Here is a 26671-nt window from a genome sequence, read left to right as displayed (position 1 = left end):
GAACTACATAAAACTAAACCATATGACATTGACCAGGTGTTTCTTGGAACTCTGACAGGTTTCAGATCCTGGCCACTTCCCTTGGGAGCCTGTTCCAGTGACTTGACCAGGGTTTCAGTAAAGAACTTTTTCCAACTGTCCAATCTGAACATCCCCAGATATGGCTTAATTCTTTTTCCTCCTGTCCTGCTGCTGGTCACTAGAGAGCTGTGTGCACTGTCCATCTTGAGGAAGTTGTAGGCTGTGATAAGGGCACCACTCGGCCTTCACTTCCCCAGGCTGGACAGCACAAGTGACCTCAGCCACTCCTCAGAAGTCTTGCCCCTGAGCCCTTGCACCAATGTGGTTGTCCTGGACACACTCTGATTGTCAGAAGTTTTTCTTGCATTGTGGCAAACCCCAGCACTCAGGGTGTGGCTGCCTCAGTGCAGAGCAGAGTGGGACACGCCCCTCCTTTGCCTGGCTGGTCATGTTGTGCCTGACGCCCCCCAGGACAGCATTCATTCTCTGAAGGCAGCATCCCTTTTATTTGGACTATGTATGAAATCCTTCCAGGACAGGGTTGGCCCTCCTGGCTGCCAGGGCACTGCTGGTTCATGTTCAACTTGCCAAGGACCAGGACCCCCAGGTCCCTTTACATGGTGCTGCTCTCAGCCTGTCATTCCCCAGTCTGTACATTCAACAAAGATTACCCTGTCCCAGGTGAAGAATCTTGTTAAATTTCGTATGACTGGTGATTGTCCAGCTCTGCAGCCTATGCAGATTTCTCTGTAAGGCCCCTCTACCTTTGGGGGAGTCCATAGCCCCTCCTGTTTTAGCATCATTGGCAAATTTTCTTAATGTACATTCAATTTATGAGTCCAGATCATTTATAAAAAGATTAAAGAGCAGTGGCCCTAAAATTGTCCTCTGTGGTTTTGAATGCAAAGGGGTGCTGTGAAGTTTAAAATTCTCAAGCTTTGAGTGATCAGGGCACACACAACCTGCAACTCTACATTCAACATTTGAACTGAGCATTTGAACTCAGTTCAACATTTGAACTGAGCAGAAATAATATTTGTGGTGTGAGCTGGATCTCCATAAAAATAAAATTTGCACTTCCATATTCATTTCCAGACAGTAGTAAAAATGGCCCATAGCAGCACATCTTGGGTGATCTGGAAAACAGAGGTTTTTGACATTACTAGTACTATGTACTATACTAGTGCTACAAAGAAGAAATAAATTCTAATCCCTGGGTAGCCTGTGAATTTGTCTCTCATGCTAAAGAGAATTCCCTGTGAATGTTATTTTTTTAAAAATAATAAACAGAGAACATGCAAAAGTTGAAAATCTGTCATTTAGTGCTTTTTAAAGCCACATAAGTTTATACACTGCAAAGTATGCTGGTTTTGCAGTACATTTTAAAAAATCCTGACTAAAAGTAAGATGAAAACTACTCCAGCACTGACTCAATACATTTCTACTGTTTACCTTCCCACAGGTCAGTAATAAATGGAACAATGTCAGCTAACAAAGCCAAGCAGAATAATGAGAGCATGTCTGCCTCCCGCCTGACAGTAGTAAGTGTTATGGAAATTATGGAAATTTTTTCTCTAGATTTGGATTTTTATGTTCCATTCAGAAGACTGTTTTCAAAGGAAAATTGCTATGAAATAGTAGTACTTTGAAGTTAGCCCTGAATAAGACTTTGAAGAAAACCGTGTCTTTGAATTAATATAAAATGTGAAATTTTAACAAGGTATAAGTTCTAAGTTGCACATTTAGAAAGGGAGAGTATTTCCTTGAAAACTGAAACTATACTTAAGTAATCAAATTAACAACTGTGCTTAATGCCATACTATAGCTAAGAGGACAAACTTAGCCCTGACATGTATAGCAAGAAAATCAGGTAGGTACATAAAGAGGGTACTTTCTCCTCAAATGTTTCAGCATAAAATCAGCAGAATAGCATACACACACTTGTGTGTTTTTTTAGTAGAAAGAAAAGAACAGAAAGAACTTAAAACTGAGAAAAGAAAAATTATTTGAGACCTCAAAAAATACATTAGAGTGAAGTGAGGTTTGTAGCAGGAAGTAATAGCTTTTATTTAATTAACAGCCCATTTCCCAGTGGGGGAACATTTTTCACAGAAGAACTTTGACCTTTCAGCCCACAGCCTCAGAGAGACCACAAAATACCTTCAACAGCTGAGCCTGGGAACAAAAATTCAGAACTGCTGTATGCACTTGAAATCATGGACTGAATAAAATAGTGGCTTTACAGCACATTATAATCCTCCACTGCAGCTGCCCTTCAACTCATTTATCAGTGTTCCACAGCTGATAATTTCCTCTCTTATTTTAGCTCAGAGGAATTCTTAACATTTTTATCTGCCCCTCTGGTCACAGGGCAGGTGATTATGTAGGGCAATCACTTTTCTTATCCCAAATTGTCTGATTACCACATTAGGTTAAAATTAAAAGTTTCTCCCAATCTGTACTTAGCTTGAAGTTTGCTCATTCTATTCAGACCAACAGAAGGATCTGCATGCTTGAAATTTCATTTCTTCCTACTATATCAGTTGCCTACTATTAATTTCCTGTTATTAATTCCACCTTCAAACCTTGTCTCATTTACATCCTACAGTATGCCAGTACTGTATACAGCAGGCTCCCAATGGATTAGCTTATCTAAAAGAAGCTTAAGTAATGACTGTGTGATAGGCAAATATGCAACCATATGGCAATATAAATTTGATAATGGCAAACTGCTTTATCCAGTAGGCAAAGGTATTGAAAAAGGCCACAGCCAAAGACAAAAAACTTTTCACATTCAGAAAAGAAAATTAGGTTCACCATTTTAACAGTGACAACAGTTGACTATTGGTATAACATGCCTGATATATGGAGGCTTCTCCATCAAGTCTCTAAATCAAAATTGTTGGTAGTTCAAAAGATACACTGCAGGTACAGTGAAGAAATTATCATTTGGGACCAAATCACCCAGAAGTTCAGACAAGATGCTTTTGGGCTTTAAGATAAAGGAATCTCTAAACAAAGCCCTGTTTGTGATCAGGCCAATTAACTGGCTGGGGAAGGAAAAGCAGAAAGGGAAAAGAATGAAACATAATGTGGGAAGATTGGCATAATTTGGTCTGATGGAAATACTTTTATCTTCAAGTCCCCATTGATATTCTGAGTTCCTTCTTGTCTCTTTCTTGGATAGAACTATTCTTAAACTCCTTGGGAGTACTTGTAACATTGCTAGTTATACCAGCTTGCAAAGTACGCATGAATACACAGCGTCAAGAAAAGGTGAGATCATTTATTTGTCCAGTTCTACAGCGAAAGCATATTTGTAAAAACAACCCCCACCACCTTCCCCCCACAAAATCTCTTTTTTATCTATTTCTTTGTTTTGTTTTGTTTTATGGGGGTAAGGAGGTTAAAAAGGAACAATACAGTGTATTTTCATTCCCTTTAGATAAATTTCCATTCAATAGTCTGCATTTTCAGTTAGATTCTTTCTGAAGACACCTTTTCATGTGTACTCCATATCATCAGAATTACATAAATTGATAATGAGATTCTTCAAACTGAATTTTTAATGCATTATCAGTTTATTCATCACACATGAAGTACTTGCTTTCTTAGCATTGTATTTGGGGAACCTCAGGCACCAGTGGTTAAACAAGACATTTTATGACAATGCCATAGAGCTGAAGAATCACCATCAAATAAAAATTAAAGAAAAATGCATGAAGTTTCAGTGAAGAGGTTCAAAGGAAGCTACAAGACTCCTGTGAGAAGTGAAACAATTTTATGTTATGCACACAGGAAGGAAATCCAGAGATATTAACACTTCATCACAATGTCAGAAAATATTCTGTAAAATAGACATCTAGCTAGGAACATTCTACAGGATTCTAGAAAAGTTTCCATATATCTGATTTAATCTTTTCTGCTGGGCTCATCCACATCTTATGGTATACTTGGAAGGACAGCAGATATGACATCTCAAAAATGTTATTTTTTTCAGACAATTGGTTTGGTCAGTAGCAGCTGCTGACAGGAGCAAACTAGTTAATGTGTTAAGAGTCCACGTATACAAACTCTAGCTATTTAAATTGTGTAAAACATGTTCAGAATCTTCAAGAGTTAACAGAGTGGGGGACATAATGGAGAACCTGATGCTTTGTTCTTAGAGACCATTGTGTCGACTGCTGCGCACACTCATGTTCCACTTGCAGCCATCTTCACAGCATCCTTCTGTTGTGCATAAAAAGTAGAACAAACTACCATAATTAATCTAAAGGTAATTCAGGAATTACTCATTCTCCATTTTCTCACTTGCATGAAGAAGTACAGTCTTCTGGTCATCTGGAATTGGATGAGGATTTTCTGGACATAGGTGAAATAGGATTATGACGTAGAAGCAGGCAGTCCGTGGCTGAGCAGAGCCCATATGAAAAATGGAATAAGAAGGCTGTAAAGGTTTTTTTATATACTTTCCTTCCACCAGAACAACAATAACAACAAAAGAAAATAATGATGAGCAGTGGAACAGATTACCTAAGAAAGAAGTGGAAAGAAAGGTGATTAACTTTGGAGAAGGAAAAAATAGTGTCTTTTGCTGAGGAAAAAACAGTTAAGGATGGCAACTGTCAGAAGAACAGACAGTATCAAATCTAATTAAGAAAAAATGCAAAACAACAAAAGTGACTAAAGATGGCAGTTAAGCAGAAGAACTGAAGATGTGCAATGCTTCAAGACACATAAAATCAACCTTTGAAAAGATGAAAAGCAAGGCCTCGTGTCTGATAGGAATAAAGTAAGATGTTAAGGTGGGTGGGGGACATGACTATTGCCAAAGTGTATAGTGAATTTTGTATGCCTTTATTGTCATATAAATTGTCTCTTGTACATAATGTTCTAAAGAGAATGGAATTATTGTTTCTGCAAATTTATGGGCGTTACTCTAGAAAGGAATGCATATAGGGGAAGAAATCACAACATTAGTCAAGACAGTGAATACTAACAGAGAGAATAATAATTCTGAGAAACAAACTTGAAACGGTGAGGATAATAAGTATATTAATCTAGAGATTAAAACGTGTTAGACAGCTGCCACATGTATGGTTTATTAAATACTGACATGCTAACATATTTAGGAGAATCATAGAGAAACAGCTCTCAGAATTGTTGCTGGAGCCTATGATATGCATAGAAAATGGTTCAATAAAATAGGAATGAAATCAGAGGCATAAGAGAAGAAAGTGAGAACGTTTTATGTTTCTGGAATATCCTTCCAAATGACATGCTGGGCAAGAAAATGGTAGGCAGAGGATAAATTGATTTAGGCAAGACATATAAAGGAAGTTTGGAGATTTTATAGCACAAATCCTGCCAGAAGGAATTGAGAAGAGCTGTATGGAGGATGTCTTCTACTGAGTGAAACTTTTTTTAATATGAGCTGATCAGTCACTTTAGGAGATCAGAGTGAGGATGCTCAAACTAACACAACAAAGTGCAGAGAAAACACAAATACTCACTTCCCTTTTTTCTTGATGGCTATTTATTATCTTCTATACTTCTCTGAAAATGGCAAAAACACTGGCTATCAACAACATGTACTTAATATGAACAAGGGGAACGTGAGAACATAAATATTGACAGAATTTTATAAATTCACTGGCTCAATAATTGTATAGTACTAACTGTATAACTACTCTGTATTAATTTGAAGTTCTTATTAACTTAAAAATTAATAATGATTATTTTTATCCACTTTCTATGCTACATAGAAATAGGGACAATGACAGTAATATATGGATCTAAGTTTGACATCAAATATATTATACAACTGTAATAAGTATTTAATTGCAAGAATATATAAACCTTAAATTTATGATTTTATCTGACTTGTCTCATTTGCAAGGAGACAAGTTAAAGTGATACAGGAGCTTTTTGAAAGGTTACAGGACATTACATATGAAGTGACATACAAAAAGAGTCTTGTCATTGGAGACTTTGGGCTACAAAACCAGCTCCAAAGCTCTTCAGACAAAATATAAGAGATAAAAGGCTACTCACAACTCTGATACAGCTGAATCTACTGAAGTTTCTAGATGCTTTAAAATTTACTTTGCTCAAATGTCACACATACTTGAAAATATGTTAGGAATTTTTACAGTATTATACAGTATGGTTACAGTATTGATACTAAGCAGGGTTATATTGTTTGTTCTTTCACCTCATCTTCTTACATTTTCATTGCCATCTTGTTGTGAAACAGATTTCTGAACAGTAAGTGATTAACTCCCCTTTTCAAAATGTTTTCCCCTTCACAAACATTAATGATAAAATTTACCCAAGTGAGCATTTCAGCTTTAAAGTAATTGAAAACTAACTACTTTACTATGAAATCAGATACTGAGAAACTTTATGGTCACTACTTACATGATTAAAGGAGAGATTTTTAAATTATATTTTTTCTGGCTAGAGATGGTTACAAAGCATTAGAGTGTTAAGCTGTATCAGGATTAATTCGTCAAGAACCTTAATTAATGATTTGTGCCATGGAAAACTTCATTCTTGCCTCAGTGACCTTCTTCACAGAAGAATAATTTCAAATGGAGGATGATTTTCTTCAGGTAACAATTTGAGCAGTTTGGGTCTGTATGCTAACTCTCATATTTCTCTTTTTTGTGGTTTGAGTAATTATACATTTTTGCCAGGTTTATAAACAAAAGCATATTGTGGAGAAGTACAGAGGAGATATTCTGAAGAGCTATTATCCTTAATAGCCTCATTCTAATTAGCCTTTAAAACTTTTTGCTTTCTTTAAGCTTTTTCAGAAAAAAAACCCCCCAACTTTATTATATACTAACGTGTTCACTCAGTAATCTGTTTTTCCAATAGGCAGAAAAACATGAACATACCTTCAATTAGATTATAGGCTAGCTGAGGTTCCAGGTATTATTACTTAATGAAAGGCAGTTCAACATCAAAATCTCAAGAGACTTTTCTCTGTAAGTTTCAAAACTGTTCACATTTATTGATACTTTTCAACTTTACAAAAACTTAATGGAACTTATATTCCAAATCCATGCTTGTGCTTTTGAAAACACCTTCCATGATCAGTAAGTTAATGGGATTTAACTTGGTATACAAATTTTTCAATATAATTATCATCTTTTCTTATTAAATACTCCAAGCAGGCAGAGGAAGAACACAGCCTGCTTGATAGCAAGGAAATTGAATTCTCTGAATAAGCCTTCAACTAATTCCCTCAGTGACGTTGGATGGTTACTGAACCGGCAGTTTTAAAAGTCAGCAGCTAAAGAGAGACACTAAAAACACTTCAAGGAAAAGATTTACATGGCCTGTAGGAGGCTCTGAATCAGCCCACAAATGGCTGATTAGTAAAATGTGCTGAATACTTGCACTAACTGCTGAAGTCAGCAACAGATGGAGGAGTTGGCATCTGTGGACGTAAGGCCACTCCTTCACATATCCAACTTTAGACATGCAAGCATGAGCACTTGAGCCTAAGCTTTGCATTCCAGCTTTTCAAACAGTAAAATAAGTCTTAAGGGAACCCTGTTCTGACGTGTTATAGCAAAAATGCTATTTCATTATTCCTACATCAGCTGTGTCACAGACAGCCCCACATACAAATACCAAACAGGCCCTTTGAGCCCCTGCTCCCCTGGCAGTCCCAGCTCTCCCTTCCTGCCTCTCTTCAGCCTCCCCACCCAGCTTCCAGCACTGGGCTCCTCTCCTGAGCAGCAATTTATTCCCAAACCAGCCACTTCACACCTACCCAAGATCCCAGCTTCCTTGCCCAGCTCTTAAACTATCTTAAGCTTATTTTAAACTTGTATCTTAAACTATGTTGCTGCTCAGTCTTCTGCTCAGTCTTCTCCCCAACTATCTCCTAGTATCTCATCCTAGCCAAATTTTGTGTCCCATTCCGTACCTGGTAACAGGAGGGCCATGCCACTGAGAAAAAGATTACCAGGATTTTCATTGTAAGAAAACAATTTACTTAATTTTTGATAAGAGTAGGACTAAATAGGGTGAAATCTTCCTTCTCTCTCATACACACATGGGCACAGATAAATACACAAAAGCCTTGCAAAAAAAAAAAAAAAAAAGTTTTGCCCAGTGAATTCAAATGATACTGGAAATATCATGTCTGGAAATAATATTAATATCTGCAACCATTAATCAAGGAAATTCGGAATTGGAAGATGGGGAAGGAGAGCTGGACTGGGAAGTTTAGAAAGTGTTTGAACTATGTTAAAAAAGAGAAATGTTAAGTAAGATGCACTTCCAGTTCTGCCTGTGAGGTAAACAAACGTATGCAAAATCATCACAGAAAAACAGGTAACTCCAGTGTTTGAATATTAGCAAGTAGCAAATTAATTAATATTTCCCCAGAATACGATTAACGCTTTAGTGGTAATTTGGAAACAACACCCAGCAGGAATATTTAGAAGTATAAGTTGAGTACATACATATCAGTAAAATATTCTGAGTATAACAGCATTTCTAAAATTTCAGTTCTAGTTGCATCGAACCCTATTTAATATAAATGAAATATTTAAAGTTAAGTTTTTCTCTTCTTTTTCTTGTTGTACAACAAAACAAAGGAGTATGCTAGTGCTCCATTTGAGCGCTTTGAAGAAACTGATATTATCTAGAACCACCTAATAAAACAGTGACTGCACATACAGTACAAATAATAAGTATTATGTTGCCTTAATGCATAAGTAAAGAATCCATTTTCTGACCATTTGCCACACAGACCATTTGCCTAATAAAATCAGCCTTCTCTCCTCTTCAAAGTAGTGCTTTGTATTACCATGGTTGGATAAAAATGGCCTTTTCACTGTCTCAAACCACTCTCTCTCCTTACTATGAGGCTCAAGCTTAGTGCAGATTCAGTCATATAGCCAGCCTGATGCTGAAATAAAAAATCCCATTTGATTCTCAGAGTGAAACTCTCCACAACTGAATTTTGTGCAGTAGGCAAAATGGTATTAAACTCATATGCTGAATTCAACAGGGATATGCACTGTGAAGTTTGCTTGTATGCACCCATTGAAGGCAGAAAAAAAAGAAAGGCTCCATGACAAAAACAAGTTAAGGGAAAACATTACAGTGCATATTTTGCCCACAATCTAACTGATGGTACATGTATAACTATTGGGAAATCCTGCACAAGGATGGAGAGGCTACATTCTGACCTTTTTGGGCATCATCAATCTAAGAGCAGTGGCATCACAGCAATTTAATACAGAAGAATAAATAACTTTGATTCCAGTATTAGTACCTGACAAAAATTATATATCTCTTCTCATAAAGTATTTTTATTGAATTTATTTCCTTTCTTAAATTTAAAATGAACAAACCTTGCCAGTCAGCTTTGAAAGATCATCTCCTCCGATTATCTGCATCTCTTGCATAGATTGATCATTCTGAAAGAAGAAACAGAAAACTTTGAAATTGTTATAATTGTATAAAATAAAAATATAAATACCTTTTTTTAAAAAATCTTGATTGCTAGTCTTGGTTATGAATATTTTCTAATGCTTGTTAGTATTGGGGTACAAGAAAACTACACTCACTTCTTCTTGTGGCTTCCTGCATCTCCTGCTTGTTTTTAAGCCAACATCAAACTCTAGGCTTTACTGGACCAGAAAAAGTTGCATCCTTCTTTTTAAAATAGTGTTCCTTTGCTTGCTATTTCTTAGTATGACAAGGGATCAGTAGCATATTTATCCCTTTCAAAATGGGAGGACAGGAGCATCTCAACACTTGACCAAACACCTGTAAGCACATTCTTGGTTTGAACAGTTTTTGGAAACATGGGTTAAATGTGCTTACATGTTAGCTCTTTTTGGAGGAATTCACTTCATTTTTTTTTCAGGGGAAAAAAGTTTTGCAAAATTTATCACTTACAATCAAAATATTTTCATTGTGCCATACAGTTTCCAGAGCTCTGTTTATTCAACTGACTCAAAGATAAAATCCTTGAGGCCAATTACTTAAATACAGCAAATTAGGTTGAACTGAATGCAATAAAATATGTTTTTGATTCTCCTGTTTAAAAAGTTATTTTTTGAAGAATTTTTTTTTTTGCTGAATTTGTTTTATAGATATTTCTAGTTGAAATTCCTTCTGATGGAAAATTCTTAACCAGCTTTAGCTCCAATTCATTATTAACAGAACACAAATTTAAGATCACGTAAGGGAGACATGTGGAAGCCCTACTTTTAAGGCAAGACAAAAGAGGCTTTAAAGAAGGTGGCAAATTAAAAAAATACACAGTCATGGCCAGGTTATAAGAAATTTTCAGAAAAAGCAAGAGCAGAAATAAGTATACATAATGTGGGTTTTCTGCCAAAGTGATGCATGTGCTAATCTAATCTTCCTACCCATAGGAAGATAGCATTAGTCCAATTTTTATAATAGCTCCAGTACCACAATGCGACACTGCAGTTTACTGGTAACACCAGGAAGCTTCATCATTACCACAACTGACAAATACACAATACTTGAATTCTCTGGTTTTATTTCATAAATCCAGTGCTCTGAAGCCAAATGTTTTTCCATAGGTAAATACTGGCACATCAGGACTTACAAGGTGGATAAACATCTACTGCACTAAGGACTTTATAATAGCTATTCTTCTTCTGCTCCCTAAGTGGGACAAGCAGAGGTAGTACTCAGAGGTCAGTGTTGCCCCCTATGCAGATGGAACCACACCTGCCCACACTCACTGTCCAGGAGGCAGAAGTTCAGATATTTTCAAGTACCTTTGCAGATACCTGAACACAAGCAATCTGGCAGGAACTATTTCTGGTCCTCATGTCTAAATTAATACAGCCTTTCTGAGTAACTGTAAGCCAAGGTTGTAGAATTGCCCAGATGAGAATTTCTCCAAGTTTGCATTCTGCAGACCAACCAAAAGGCTTCCTGGCTTTCACTCAGACTCAGCTTTCCACAAAACTTTGACACCACAGCTTTGTAAGAGGTCCTTAGCAGTCATTGCTCTAAAGTACAGTTTTTAGACCTGCCTTCACTTTTTCTGCACCGGATCTGGGAGCTTTAGATAAATTTCATGCTGCTCTGATCCGTTTCCTGGGAAACAGAGCTAGAGCAGCAATGAAGGTTACATCCCATACATTTTCTAATATAAGTTTCAATATTTCTTTTATTTTTGTAAAGAAAAACAGAAAAAAAGCGCCAAACAACAATAAAGCAAGTAACTGATTTCCTCAGAAGATTATTTTAAAACAAAGTAAAAAGTGGAGATCAAGAAGATTTTATGTTTAGGCTTAAAAGCATAAGTCTTTTGTTGTAAAGCAAGACAGGTCACTCTTCAAAAGTCAGGCATGTATTCAAGTCAAGACTATTATAAGACTATAAAAAGCAGATTGTTTCTAATATCTACCACAGCATGTGTAACCAAGGCACTGACAAAATATTTTTTCATTTTCAAATGAAAGTGTAGAATTTCATTAGCAACCAGCACACAAGACTTACTGAAGAGGCAGTTTGCCCTTAAGCTGCTAGTTGAGAAAGAGAAAAAAGATAACAGTGAGGTGCAATGATTAATGAATTTATTTATTTTTCACTTAAAAAAACCTCTCTCTTTCAACAGTATTCACAGCAACACTGTTTCCTCTGCATTTGGTATTTCTGGCTTCAGCTGAAAGGAAGATGCTGAAATAGCATCTTCATTGCTGGCAAGCAGCTAAGCAAACACAAAAGCCATTGAGAGCAGGGGGATCACAGCATCCCGTCAATCTCTGCATTCACACATCGGCTGTTGGGACACAACTGCACACATTTATGAAAATCCTGGTGCTCTGACTGCAGAATGAGTGCTGTCAAAGGACAAGGCTGAGTATTCACAGTGCCTAAAAACCCTATCATTTTCTATATGGTTTTTTTCTATATGGAGCTCAGAATGCTCCAGTCAAGGTATTTTCAAAAAACATAAAGAAATTCCTTGCATTACACTGAAGAGCAATTCTCTTGCTAAAAAAAAATAAATTTAGATCATTGATTTTAATGCCATGTACAACTATCTACATTTATCACTTAACTCATGTTGTAAAATACATACCTGCCAAACAGCAAGGCTCAATACTATGGTGTGACATTACCCTGATCATAATGTTCACATAGATAATTTGCACACTATGGTTGCCATGGGAACCTCTCAGGGCATTTTTCTGAGTTCTCAGTTTATAATCTCAAAATAACACTGCACTAAATGTTAAGTATAAAGTACAATGAATGTCAGGAAAGAAAAAAGTCATTTTCATTCAGTACCAATTAATGTCAATTCAGAACTGTTTGTGTAATTTTCATGGTCTCAAGTCATTCAGAGCTTCTTTCTTCCTTTGTGAGTTGTTCCAACTGATATACTTGAGTCTCTCAGATTTCTTATAAATGCAGAAATATGAATTGAAGCTTCATTTTCTGTGACCCAAAGTTCCTCAATATTATTTTCTAAAATACCTAAACTCTATCAACTCTTTTTTTTTTAAATATATATGACACTAAATATATTTGCTTGTATAGAGACAGCTCTATATCACATTATATTTTGGTTAATGCAGCACAGAATTTATTGCAGCTGTTTCTGACAAGACACAATGCATTGTGTCACATTCCTACACCTCACCCCAAGCTATATTTCTGGGTTTTTTCTTAATAAATAAATATGCATTTTCCAGGATAAATCTCAATTTCTTTGGTTTTAATTACTGGGTTGTGGTTTTTCACTTGTTCATCTTTGTTTTATAATTTTATTTAAATCTAGGAATACTTGATGAATTAAAGCAAGAATATTATTTCCACCACCATTTTTCATGTCATACAAGATAAAACTTTTGCTTTCTATGTAGATTGGAAGTATACATATTTAAATTCCATCTATACGAAGTCATGTGTTTTGAACTGGGTGGGGCACAGAATTAATACATCTCTTTTACATCTCCTGAGATCAACACTTGGACATAGTTCAAGTTACAAGTGAAATGAGTTGGGTGGTCTCAGGAAAATTCATTATAAACAGCATTGCTCATCTGAAAATTGCACCAAACTGTGAACATCTGTTACTCTTCTAAAGAAACAGAATCTGGAATACATTAATACTGGGCTCAGTGAAACAAAGATTCTTTAATCATGGCAAAAAAGTAGCTTTAACAGAACAGTTTAAATGCATAGCTAAATTATGAAATATGGACACAAGGTCATTATCACACATCTGATTAATACAGTCTGCAGAGTTCATATGGAATTTCTTAAAAAATGCAGTTACCTTTTTCTCCCAAAATTCATCAGGAAAACTCAAAACAAAGAAGAATGTGACCATCAGCCCTGTTCTGTGTTGCTTTTGTCCCCTTGGGTGACACAGCCGATCCTCCAACCTGAGAATTCCAGGTAGGATAGTGCTCTCACTTCACAGTATCATTCCACCTCCTACAACTGGGTTTTCAAGGAAGGTTTTGACCAAAAGTCAGTGACAAACCATTCAGTTGTCCCTTGGATTCTAGTATGTAACTAAATTGCTTTGCAACCTGCCTCCTGAGAAGTACTTCGAACTATGAGTAAGTTGGTTGGGGAGGTGTCAGTATGGCATCTACAGGATCTGTTAACCTATTTTGGGTAATAGGCAAAGTCAAACTGATATATAAAGTACAGGCTATAAAATATCCTCAGTGGATCAGCAGAAGTTGAGTGGTAGTATATAAATGCTCTACTTAGAAACAACATATACTTGAATCAATACAATTTTGGGTTTCTTCTCCCAAGAACAACAGCTAAGAACAAAAGACCTTATGGGTGTAGAACATGAGCTCTCAGTTCTCATGGCAGGCAGCTAGAAGGACTACCCAGGCTTATGTAGGAACATTCAGAGGGCAACTAGTAAGTACTGTTAAGCTGGAGACTTGTACAAATGAGTGGGAATTATATGGATCACTTCCCAGTAAAGACTGGAAAGTTTGCCTTCCCTTCCCCAGAATCAAATGTATACCAAAGGCTAGACTGCAACCTCCGGGGTACACCCACATTCAAAATAGTCAAGTGCCAGGTCATGGATACATTTTTAAGAGGTGCCTTGAATACCTTGCAAACAATCCAACAATGCTGAGCCAGGTGGGAATGGAATCCAGCAAACTGGCACACACCCACTGCCAGAACATCCCCTTTCCCACAGGGAAGTACAGGTACAGGTACACTGAAGCACTGACAGCTTTGTGTAGCTCTGAAGGCTTTAAAGCTGCCCTCCTGAGCTGACCACACCACACTGACCACACTGACTGTGCTGCATTGAGACTGGCCATTTTGCAATTGCCAGGATAACAGATGATAGCAAATTATAAACTGCTGCAGGTGTATATCTAGAAGAGTTCTAGTTACTGCAATGTAAGACATATTTTACTTCTGTAGGGGTAGATTTACTATATAACTCATGTGAAGATTTACTTATTTTTTATTCTATTTCTTCCTTGTTGTTATTCCTATATTAACTAAAAGCTCCACCACTCAGGTTTGGAAGTGCTTCAAATTCAGGCTAGTCTATCCAGTTCCAGGGAAGGCCAGAGTTTCGCAATGAGGAAGTTGGCTTTGGACAGAGAAAGACAAACAATGAACTTACTGACAGCGAGGTACTCCTTATCAGCTGACCTGTGGTAACACCTGGGTATATTTCTTCCCTACTGTAAAAGCAAGGCAGGTCATTCAGCTTAAACAAAAGTCAGGGAAAGAGTAAGCTATTAAACTTAATAAATGGAATTGCTTGTAATCATCTGTTCAGACACATCTGGTTTTTGTGTACCAGGGCTCCTGCATGCCTTCTCTGTCTTTAATCCAAGGAAGGTAAGGTATCTTTAAAAAGGGCCAAACTATCATAAATCAAAGCAGAATTCAGACCAGTTAACTTTGCTAATAAGGATTATAGATAATTAATTATTTCACTTTTTAATTTCTGATTTAGCAATTAAATGTTATGTACTTGCTTAGCATTGGTTAAATGGGTATTTTGCTTAAGAATGAGGCAGTAAAATTGCAGCACTATGTATCACCATATAGCAGAAACAGCACCTGAACACTTAAAAAGATCAGCAAGAACTGAAATCAAGAACATATGATTAGAAAGGTTTTGACTTGTATGTGTATCAGAAAAAAGATAAATCCTCAAAACTCAGGTTAGTTTGCACATACTACAGTCCGAGATTTCCTTGTACTCTCGCTTATTTTTATTCTCTAAGATAATATTTAAAACATAGAAATTAAATCTGTGTATGTTCTAGGATACAAAAAGGTATTAACAATTTCACAGAGCTCTTCAGACATGTAAGGTAAGATTCAGATCACATAATTTTTCTCCAGAGATGGGAAGCAAATAAATTTTAAAACTTACAGGTAAAAGAAAAATTTAGGAAGCATACCCTTGAAAACTGCCGTAGTCCTACTCAGGTACTCCTTTTGGGCTGCCAGGAGGCATTGCTAAGGGTGTCTACCTTTTGTGATAATAATGTAATACCAGCCCACACTCTCAGAATAGCAGACTTGGGATGCTTTTCCTCCTCAGCTCCATAAGCCAAAGAGTGTAAGGAAAATTTTCCTCCTGCTATAGTAATGCAAAAGTCATTAAGGTGATCAATCATACCATGGCCAACTATACTGGACTTGGGTAGGAAAATGTCTGCTTGGATTCAAGTCCACAATAAGTGGAGTATCTGTCTTTTGTCCAATTATTGTTTAGCACTAAATGCAAGAACATTACAGCAGTGGAACTAGAAATCATGTTTCCCAGCCTCAACAGAGGATCTTAGCATGCCAGCTTGGACACTACTAGATCCACATGTATGATCTTACCCTGTTTTTTTAAACTGTGTTGTAAATTAATGATCAAAAGAGAATGAATATTGTGAAAAAAAAAATATAGAGCGTTTGTAGCTCTGTACTAAAAACTTTGCCCATTTGGGGATTCTGCAAGCACAAGAGAAAAGAGCTTTCTCTAGAATAAGCATGAAGTGCTAACCTTCTGACCATGACTATCATTAGTTCCTAGAATCTGGTGATAAAACAGAGATAGAAGAAGAATCTTGAACTTTGTAAAATAGCCACAGGCTGAGAAAACAGATAAATAGGCATAAGCAAATTCATGGAAGATGAATCTGATAAAAACCTCAAATGCTTAGTCCCTTCCAGCAATCTGGAGCTTAGTTTATCACTGACTCTCAAAGCTCAGTAGCATTCTCTTCCCTACTATTGTGTTCAGTCCCTTGGCTAATGACAACTTGGAAACTTTTAACAGGACACATATTCTTTGTGAATTTTCTTGCATGGTTGTTTGATAGTTTCCCATCTTTATTTAAATATTTTAACTTCTATCTATCAAATCAGGAGGGAAAAGAATTTTGTATCTCTCACACAGAGAGTTAGCACTGCAACTACAGAGGAGTTCCTGTTAATGCCATATTCCTTTAGAGTAACCCTTTTGGCCAAGGCCTTACAGACCCACTGGGGTGTGACACTGCATGAACACTACACTTGTTATGATCTGTTTTAAGAAACAGCATTTAAGATGCCAGTAAAAGGGAGTCATCAAATTCCTTGAGAAAAATTAGAATCTTCTGGCTTCCTTTAATTAATTTTTCCCCATTTCAGACCTTATTACGAAAAACTCACATATTAAATGGCACTACTAGCATACCACTAATGTGTAATTTTTCCAATGCATAAACATGTCACAGTACTTTCAAACTCATCTGATCCTATTTTTACAACAGGATTAGTGGCCATTAATTCTGGATCTATCTTACACATAAGATCCTATCTACTTGTCACTGTAAAATCCATAAAGCAGGATGACATATAGTATTGCTGCAAATGCCATAACTTAGTAATAGCTTGGTGTATTTTTGGCAGAATATGGAACAAAACATTTTACTAAAACTAAACTTCAATATTTTAAGAATTTTAATTTTTAACAAACCACTGCTTTACAACAAATATTGTATCCAGGGGAACCTAATTCTTTGATGAACAGTTGGATGCTTCTAATAAAATCCCTTGATGCTTTGAATCCATTCTAAAAGTGGCCAGTGTCAAAAATACCTACAGTCTTAAATGTTAAGATGTCCCAGGAACCTGTGTTGCTTAAAAATACCCAAGATTTAAGCTCAAAAAAAATCTCATATAAAAAACCTTAAGAAAAAGGAACTTTAGATCTTAAACTCCATTTATACATAGTAGTTGTACCCTATGCAATACACTGTAACCCAAGACATTTATTTCCAATTAGAAGACATTTTTCAAAAGAAAATATTACAGCTTGTAAGAAAAATGTGACCCTTGGGGAGACAAATTTCTCAAAAAATATTAGAAAATACCTCTGTGGAGTTTATAATAGATCTGAAATTCATAAGAACATAGTACCAGCCCACAACATAGGAAATTTTTTTTTTAATTTAAAAAAACCAATTCTATAGCTAAAAATCATATATCAGTATGAAGGAAGGTAATACCTAAGCTGAGAACAATAGAAAAAAATCAAGAGTATCTTTAAAAAGCATGTAGTTACTTGCTTTAATATGCTCCATAAATGCTTTAAAACAATACTTTGATATTTCTGAAAAGCTGTAGGACAGCTCAGTATTACTCTGCCTTCACTGCCACATCTGCTCTAGTTCTGTCCCCATGGCAATCAGGCCACTTCCTACTCAGTTCTCCCTCGGCTGAGTTGTTTGGTTCCCCCAAATCTTTCATATGTGAGTCACTGAAACACTTACTCATACTTTAAAAAAAATCACTAAGATTTCAGATGGTGTTAACATATTCAAGTGATGTGTAGGTGTCTTATCTGATGCATAGCTACAAAGATCATCCTCTCTAAGTAAGTTTTACATTAGAGATAAACTTGATAAACTGACTGTATGATAGACTTATTATGACCTTTTCTGAACTATGCCCACAAATTAACATCTACTTACATTAGAAGTAGCATCCCAAGCCCATAAGCACAAAATAAAACTGTATGTTTTATTTTAAATAAAACACTTTCTTTCAGCAAGAAATGAATTCAAGCTCTCATATCTCACAACTCTGCCATCACATTAAATGGAAGCTGTAGATGTAGGTGAAAGGAGAGCCTCCAGACCTAAGAAGTTTCAAGACTCTGACTTATATGTTCACATTTTATTCCATATGGTATGGCCTTCTTCAGTTTATCCTAGACCACCATGAAAATAGGTTGGTACACAAAAATAACTAGAGTTGAAATATCCACACTCCTGATACTTTTGAGGAGCGTCTCTCAGGTAAAGCAGAGGGTGAGTCTGAGGCTTGCACACATGGTAGTGAAGGTCCCTTGACTATGGGCAGACTCTTTTCCAGCAAGAACTGTGCTGACTGAAGAATTTACTGCCCACAAGCTGGCCCCAGCTGCTACTGAGAAGCATGTGTGCATCTGGGTTGCTAAAAACGAATCCAGCAAGCTCAAGAGGTCCAAACAGAAATTCTCTCATAACTGGTGTTGTCTGGACTAAAACAGGTTAGGCAGTGCTCAGAAGCAGCTGAGCTGGCCAGTGTGACTGCCTGGAGGGCACTGCAGTCCCTGAGGAATGGAGACAGTCACTGTTCCAGCCAGTGCAGTGCAATCAGGAAAGAGACCCACCTCCAGTGTCTGAGTTTTCACACCAAGCCACTGTACCTGATGTACAGATTCATCTGGCAGGAGAGCTTACTCTCAAAGTGCCTGAGTTGCGCTGCTACTCTCGTAACACCACCCACAACTTAACCAAAGAGATGTCATTCTTCTCATTACATTTTTGTGAATTTCTTTTAGAATTTCATCAGCTAGCTGCAAGAATAAGCTTTTGGGATGACTTCCACTACTAACACATTTTCAGCTATTTCTCTGAAAAGTTTGAGTGTCTCTGAGGCTGATATTTTGCAGTAAGACACTGCTTCATGTTGATGTGGGCTTTTTGTTTCTTTCATGAAAATATTCTATTTTTAAACAAGTCCTAACACTTGGAAAAGGAACATTTGGACCCAGTTTGGAGAACTGTGAATGGTAGTATCTCCAAACACTCAGGTCACAAAAGTTATGATCTGTTTTCTCTGCTCATCACCTTTTTAACCATCTCAGGTCTTGCCAAATTTCAGAAGATAACTGAAGTATAAGAGATACAGGGAGAGCACCAATGTCTGCTTAAGATTTGGGAGTGTCTTTGGCTTGGAGCTCTAAAAGACCCTTTACACACTTGTTTTAGCAGGTCTGAGCATCTCATGGAATTCTCACTCAAAAAGATATTACTGCTTTGGGATGTAAATATTGTTTTATCCATTCATAGACAAAGAAAGTGCACAGAGATAAAATCCCTTTGGCAATTCAAGGAAGCAGATTTTCCAAATCTCTCATCATTAACTTGCCCAAAAGACATCCATCCCTCTGACAACACCATCTGCAATCAACAGAACATATTTCTCAGAACAGCAACAACTTTAAGGTCTAGATCCTTGACACTGGTAGCTTCTATGGACTAAATTAAATCATGTTTCTGCTGCCCATTAGCATCTATATCATGCTGCAAAATTCTCTGCAAAGTTGTTCACTGTCTGTAGTGGTGACTGCAAGACATACATCTGAAAAAGGTTAAGAGTATGTTTTAGTTTTTGAATGTCTAGTACACACACAACCTCTCTCCAAATTAAATAAACCACAAATCCCTAATTTTCAAATTAAACCACATTTTTGCCTAGACTGAAGTAATTTAATTGCATGTCAAATGTATAATTCACAGACAATTTGGAGTTCAGTTCTGTGAAATTATGGTAGAAATTGGCTTCAAAGTTGACAGGAGCTCATGATATCAGGTAGGCTCCAACTTTAATTCTTCCATGGCTACTCAGCTTCAATATGATGATGCAGTCATCAGCTAAACTGTGTATATGAAGCAAAATAAAGGGGACTCACAACTTGCCCAAAAATCCCTGTAAGTAAAAAAACTAACGTGAATTCTCATTTATCTCAGCATGCACATTTTTCTAAGGACATCATAAGTTGTGTTTTCCTGTGTGACACAGCAGTGGAGATAAATAATCATTTTAACACTGGTGTAGATTTTGGGTATAGACATGAATCACTAAATGCAAGCAAGACAATTGTTTCTTCTGTGTTGTTAAATTAATAAAACCGTTTTGAGGTTAGTTGCTTTTTCAGGGTCAGGATTTCAACATATTATTTTTAAATGCAAAGTTCACAGTGATCATAAAAAAGCCAAGCTACATACAGTAAAATTATACTGAATAAGAATAGGTTATTATGAAAAGTAGGACTGTACATTTTATACCACTCTGATTATCGTCTGATGCTTCATGCTGTTGAGGCTTTTAGGAATTAAGTACACCCCCTTGGTGTATGAGAAAGAAAACTGAATGGCAGAAAAGGAATTATTTTACTCCATTTACCAAGCTTTCGACTTACTCATAATAAAAATCCTCTGTTTCCTTACTCCTACAGTAGAGAGATTTAGCAAAACTATTTACTGAGATGGCTTCATATAGCAAAAACATTCAGATTTCTACTAAACAATGCTTGTTTTGTTGCTTGTTTTCAGATTTTTGCAGCACTAATAGTCCTGTTTATGCCAAGACTAATAACCAACAGTTGTAAATATGTTTCAAAAAACTGGAGGCTGAAGAGGAAACAGATCATATCAATGGATTTGTTTGTGAACAGAATTCAATGCAACCATTGTACATGGATTACAATTCAGCAGTCACATTTTTACATTTTTGTATTAGCTATGTTCTGGAAACCATAAATAATGTACTCATTTGAAAGTATTACATGAATTGACCAAATCTACATAATCCTCTAGATGTTTCCTCTGAAGTTCATTCATATTTGGAGCATCAAACACATCTCTGGGCAACATGTTCCAGTGCATCACCAAATTCACCATAAAAAAAAAAAAATCTCCTTTCTATCTAGTCTAAACCTACCCTCTTTCAATTTAAAGGCATTTCTCCTTGTCCTATCATTCCATGGCTTTGTAAATGTCCCTCTTCACCTTTCTTGTACCCTTTCAGGTACTGGCTGTCTGCTCAAAGGTCTCCCCAAAGCCTTCTCTTCTCCAGGCTGAATAACCCCAAGTGAATCAGTGTGTCCTTCTAGAAGAGGTGCTCCAGACCTGTGGTCATGTATGTCACCTCCTCCAGAGCCCCTACAACAGATCCTTGTCTTTGCTGTACAGAGCACTCCAGAGCTGGATGCAGTACTCCAGGTGGAGTCCCAAAGTTATTCAAAATAACAGAGATGGCTGCTCTTCTGCCACTTTAGTCTGCACATATAACCAAACAAATCACAAAAGACTTAAGGAAAAGGAAAATCTCATTCCTAGTTTACCTGTCCATGGTTTTCAGTGAAAATAGGTTATGTCACCAAGATGCACCTGTCCTTCCGCAAGATGTGAGCTTTACTATATATCCATTATAAAATATAGTAATTAATAGAATTAGATAGATATCAATGGATATCCATATCAGAATACTAAACATTTTACAAGAACAGGTAGCAATGCATGCAGAAAGCACACTGGTCTGCCTAGTGTGTGGTGTTTCTCCCCTCTTCCATCAGTCCCTGCCACTAGTTTCAACAATGTTGAAATCATGATTTCATTATTCCTCCTCTTTTTAGCTTTCATCATCTGTCCACTAAAGGAGCCTTAATTCACATGCATTTACCTTGTCTTCTATTGAGAGGCTGCTGAGAACATCTTTCTCAAGAAAGTCTGCATACCTCCTCTACTCCCTGTTTTTTTCAATTCCATTTAAAACTTGAGGTTTGACTTAAAGGTCACATTTGGCAAGGCTATGGAACAGGATTAGGTGACATTGTTGCATCTCTTAGTTGTGGGTTAGATTTGCTAGGCCAGAACATCCTCTTCTGTCTGAAGCCGTAATTCAACCTTTACCTTTCCAGCTTGTCCTAAATTGTCTCTTCCACACTGAACAAAGAGAAGCTGTAATTATTGTTTATGAACAGTCTGCTCTTCTGCTACACTTCTTACAGTATGTGTTTTTACTAAAACATATTCTATTCAGCCTTTCTCTTCATGACATCTATTTTCTTGTTAATTCTCTCTTTTGGTTCATCCTCAAACATTCTTTCTTGTCTAGTCCTATCATGTAATTCAAAACACCCTGGAAAATAATCTTCCTAATTTCTCCGCTCTACTTCCCTCCAGATTCTTCCTAATCAAATCTCTAATCTCCTAAAGTTATCAATGTCAGAAATGTATTACGGAATTTCTGGATCCACCATCTCTCCTGCTAGGGTCACATTCTCCTTAGATGGCATTCCTCAAATCAACTTCTTCCACCATTACTTTTCATCTTTGACTTCAACATACCATGCTTCTGAAAATAATTTTGAATTCTCCTTTCAATCTGAAACCCTCACCCATTTTCAACTTCAGAATTCTGATTCCCTGTGGAGGAACAATCACTTGGGAAAAAAATCAGCATAGTAAAAATTGCATATAGTGAATTTTATTCATCCAGTTTTAAATTCAAAAATCTCTGCAGTCAATTCCACTGTTCCTGACTTATAGGAAAATCTTAGAACCTAATATCTAAAAAGTTGCCAAATTTTATCAGTTCTCATGCCAGTGTTTTCAGAATACTGTGTTTTCCCCTAAAACTCTGCATGCATCTTTCTATATATTCATCATATTTCACATGGGGACTATTGTAGGGCTTCTTGATCTACCCACTACACTTCTTGCCTTGCTACTCTTGGTACATTCAAAAAAGTGTATGCTTTCTCTTTTCTGTCTCTTAAAACTCAGAGCTGCTGCTTTTCATTCAGATTTACATCTGAAAAACTGATTTGATTTTCCTTCTGTCTTACTTCCTGACTTTTATCTTTAATTCTACATGATGCCTCCTATCTGTTTACTCCTGAAATCATATTTTCTAACTTTCATCTTGGTGCTTTCTTTTAATCTGCCCCTTGTAAAATACAGGAAAGTTTCTCAAAAAAATGTAAAAATGTTCAGGCACATATGACAAGGTTTTGTAAACCAGATAAAACCATCCTGATTATGGCAGTACAAGTAGCCATTCATTAATACCCAGAGAATCTAAATGTACTATGCTTTTTTTTTTCCAATCAATTCATTTGCATGAAGAAATCTAACAAAGAAAATACATGCCCAGCTTTCAGCTACTTAATATGAAAGCAAATCCCAACGTACTAATTAAGTATAAATTCTAAAGTCTAAATTCTGTAGTATTATGACAGGTTTGAAAAACAAAGAGCCATATAAAACTGGTCATATTTGCACTCTCCTTTCCCTGTAATCATGTCTGTATGCCAAACAGCAAAGTACAATATTTTCCACTGATATTTGGTAATTAAGGGGTACTTTCACTGATGGCAAGATCTGACTCTGCGTCACAATTACAGCTCATTTTTGCTATCCTATTAAACCAAGAAATCCCCACTTTGAATTACAACCCCTAAAAATCAACTAACCTTTCAATATGGAAGCTGGAATGAGACAATACAAAAATCCCATGAGTCTGAGCTGAAATTAGTTGCTGGATTTAAACAGCTGGAGGGGAAGGGAGACGTGTCTGAAAGAAGCATATTGAGAGCAGCAGGACTCCCTTCAAGAGAGAAAGAGAGAACAGTTAGTAAAAGGAAGCAGGATAAATAATGTGAGAAGAACAGCGTCTGTAAAATGAAAAAGGGATAAAAAGAGAGAGCAGTAATAAGTCTCACTAGAAAGTGGAACAGAAAACACAGAGGAAAGCAAAGGAGTGCAACTGGTGATGCTCCAAGATTTTAAGTACAGTCTTATCTCTAAAGTTGTAATTGTTGCCTCTGATTAAAGTGTAAAACACTGAGAAAGACATGTTATTACAGAATAAACTACAAACGTGGAGATTTGGGAATTTCATGTAAGGCTGGGATAAAGAGTCACTCAGACTAGTTACACTGAGTTCCTCAAGTGATCTGAGTGATCTATGCTGACAAGGAGACGTTCTCCAAAACCTGCAATTGCACAGGACACAACAAGATGCAAAGGATGGCAGGTACTGGTGCTGGTGCTTTAGTCAGCATTACATTTATGCATAGCTCATGGACTGCATCTACCAATATTAATGTAATTTCAAATTTCTACTGCAGTGTCATTCAGCTTCTCAAGACCAGACACATAGCAAGCACTGATCCAAGCACTAAATCAAGGACAGCTTCAGCCTCTAAATACATGACACCTGTTTGGAAGTACATATAGTACATAAGAAAAAATAATATATTTTGAAAAAGGCAGATGCAGATCTACTTTTTGGGAAGGTGCTACCTTTCTGATACAGCATAAGGCTAGGACCCAAAATACACACAGCTACTGAATGCTAAGATCATCTAGGACTTAGTATTGGTAATTGCATCCTTGCCTAAAAAAAATCTTAGTGCTGTTTCAGCTTGATATAACATGCTTTTACATTATTTCCTAAGCTAAAGATGTGAAAATGTCCACACTTCTGTGGCACAACATCTCCTGCCACTCATCGGTTATGGGTTAGTATGGCTAATAAGATTTGACCCCAAGGAAAGAAATTTTAGAACAAGGATAGTTTTATACTGGATGAGAGATAACTCTGTAGGAAAAGCACATCCATTACCTATATGCCAGATGCAAAATAAAACCCAATTTAAGCAATTCCACTATTTGCTCAGCAGCATTACTGAAGTGCTATCATTTAAAAAATGAGTAAAATTTCCATGTGCCATTATGTGAGACAAACATTATAATTTATTAATTATTTCTGTAATACTGCTGAATACCTAAAAATATATAATATTAGTATTTCACACATGTTTCATAGAACTAACTAATTCTTGAAACAGAAGTTTCAGGACCAAATCCCAACCAAAAGGCTATAAAAGGTTGTCATTCACTGTTTTTCCACACTGAAAAAAAGTCAGGGTTGCATTTCTGCAAAACACCATATTATCACTCTATTTATTCAGTGTACTTCCTCTGATATTTCTACAACAACTTATAGAAATGTTCCCTCACTATGAAACATGCACTGCAAGGTAGAATATAAATTTATAACTTCTACAATAAGAAATTGTAGTTAGAGATTCTAATAAATGCTGGTCATCTCACTATCATATCCTCAGTGACACGGATGAATTTTTATTGCATAATTTCCTCTGTCAGGATGATTATTTCAACACTGGATTTGATTGAATGGCTTGTTTCATTTTCTTGTAGAACACTATCATCATCTGGTGGTATATTTTGCTACTATGTAATCTGCATGCTATGAAGATGAAAGCATTTCATTTACTTAACATTAAACATTTAGAAGAAGACATAGATTTACCACCTTGCAGTTATGCCAAATTATGCAGGGGTGGAAAACGCAGTAACATAAAATTAACTTGATAGAACTGCTGAGGATTTTGAGAACAAACAAGATGCCAACATATTACTGGAATGAAATTTGAATACTTCTCTGTCCAGAAGTAAAAGACAGACTAAATAAAACAAGAGAGATCAAGGATGCTTCATATCCTTATTCAGACTATCTAAAAAGTATAAGGGATATGAGTTGTTAAGAAAACATCAGGTTTTTCAAACAAAAATATTTGCCACATAGTTTTTCTTATAATTGGAGGTGGAGATCTCACAGGCAAAAGTCAACTGTTTATTACGACATTCAAGCAGAATCTACATAAATCAGTTGTTGACTTACGTGGTAACTTTTCAGTCTAACAAAATCGACTTTCATGGAGATGAACCTTTCTGAATTTCTGCTAAGATTTTTAATGTGCTCCACAAGATCTGCACAGAACTTGTAGCCACCTTTGAGGACGCAGAGAACCACAATATCATTGTCTCCAATGTCTTGCATAATATCTTTCGCCAGTCGTTCTGTCCTGGGCAAAAAAAAATTAGGGATAAAATAACTTTAGATGCAGATGCTCTGAGTTCATGGTACACTTCACAAACACTGTGGTGAGTATAAAGCTTGACTGGTACCGCTTAAGTATCCCGACTTCACAGAATCACAGAGTGATTTAGTTTGGAAAAGACCTTCAAGATGATCGAGTCCACCCTTTGACTGATCACGACAATGTCAGCTAGACCATAACAGTCAGTGCCATGTCCAGTCATTTCCTGAACACCTCCAGGAGTGGTGACTCTATCACCTTCCAAGACAGTCCATTCCAATGCTTGACTGGGTTTGCACCCAGCTCACAGATGGCAGATATGAGTGATGGATGCAAGATGAAAAGCACTGTATCCTAAACTTCTAAATAAAAATATCCAGGTTTTTAACTAATAATATTTTAGGACAAAGATTATACATGCACTGTATATGGATGACAGCCTTTATAAAAAAGAATAAAATTACTGACCAAACAATTTATTTAGTAACATTCAGGCTACACATACCTGTCCACAATAATGCCATGAGGAATGAGCACATATTCCAGGTCTCCATAGTAGTGCTGAGGATAAGTGAACAAATCCAGACTGTATCCAGGCCAATTGTCTGAAATCTGAATATCAAATAGTACTGTCAAGAACCCTTCATGGTGTTTGACATTATGTAACTG

The 26671-nt window shown here is 36.5% G+C and overlaps 1 protein-coding gene across 2 annotated transcripts in view; it reads right to left on the bottom strand.

Moving 5' to 3' along the window:
• The window catches only part of PRTFDC1 (phosphoribosyl transferase domain containing 1), a 40904-nt gene that overhangs the window by 10602 nt on the left and 3631 nt on the right, over positions 1–26671 (bottom strand). For both annotated transcript variants that reach the window (XM_083877366.1, XM_083877365.1), the window contains exons 2-4: positions 26508–26614; positions 25804–25987; positions 9402–9467 (exon numbers count right to left, since the gene is read on the bottom strand). In XM_083877366.1, coding sequence (XP_083733492.1) covers positions 9402–9467; positions 25804–25987; positions 26508–26614 — 357 coding nt within the window. The remainder of the gene's footprint in view (positions 1–9401; positions 9468–25803; positions 25988–26507; positions 26615–26671) is intronic.

The sequence above is a fragment of the Zosterops lateralis genome (assembly GCF_965231275.1).
Source record: "Zosterops lateralis genome assembly, chromosome: 1".
NCBI lineage: Eukaryota > Metazoa > Chordata > Aves > Passeriformes > Zosteropidae > Zosterops > Zosterops lateralis.
Note: the sequence above shows the minus strand (reverse complement) of the source record. Positions and strands in the feature narration are given on the sequence as shown.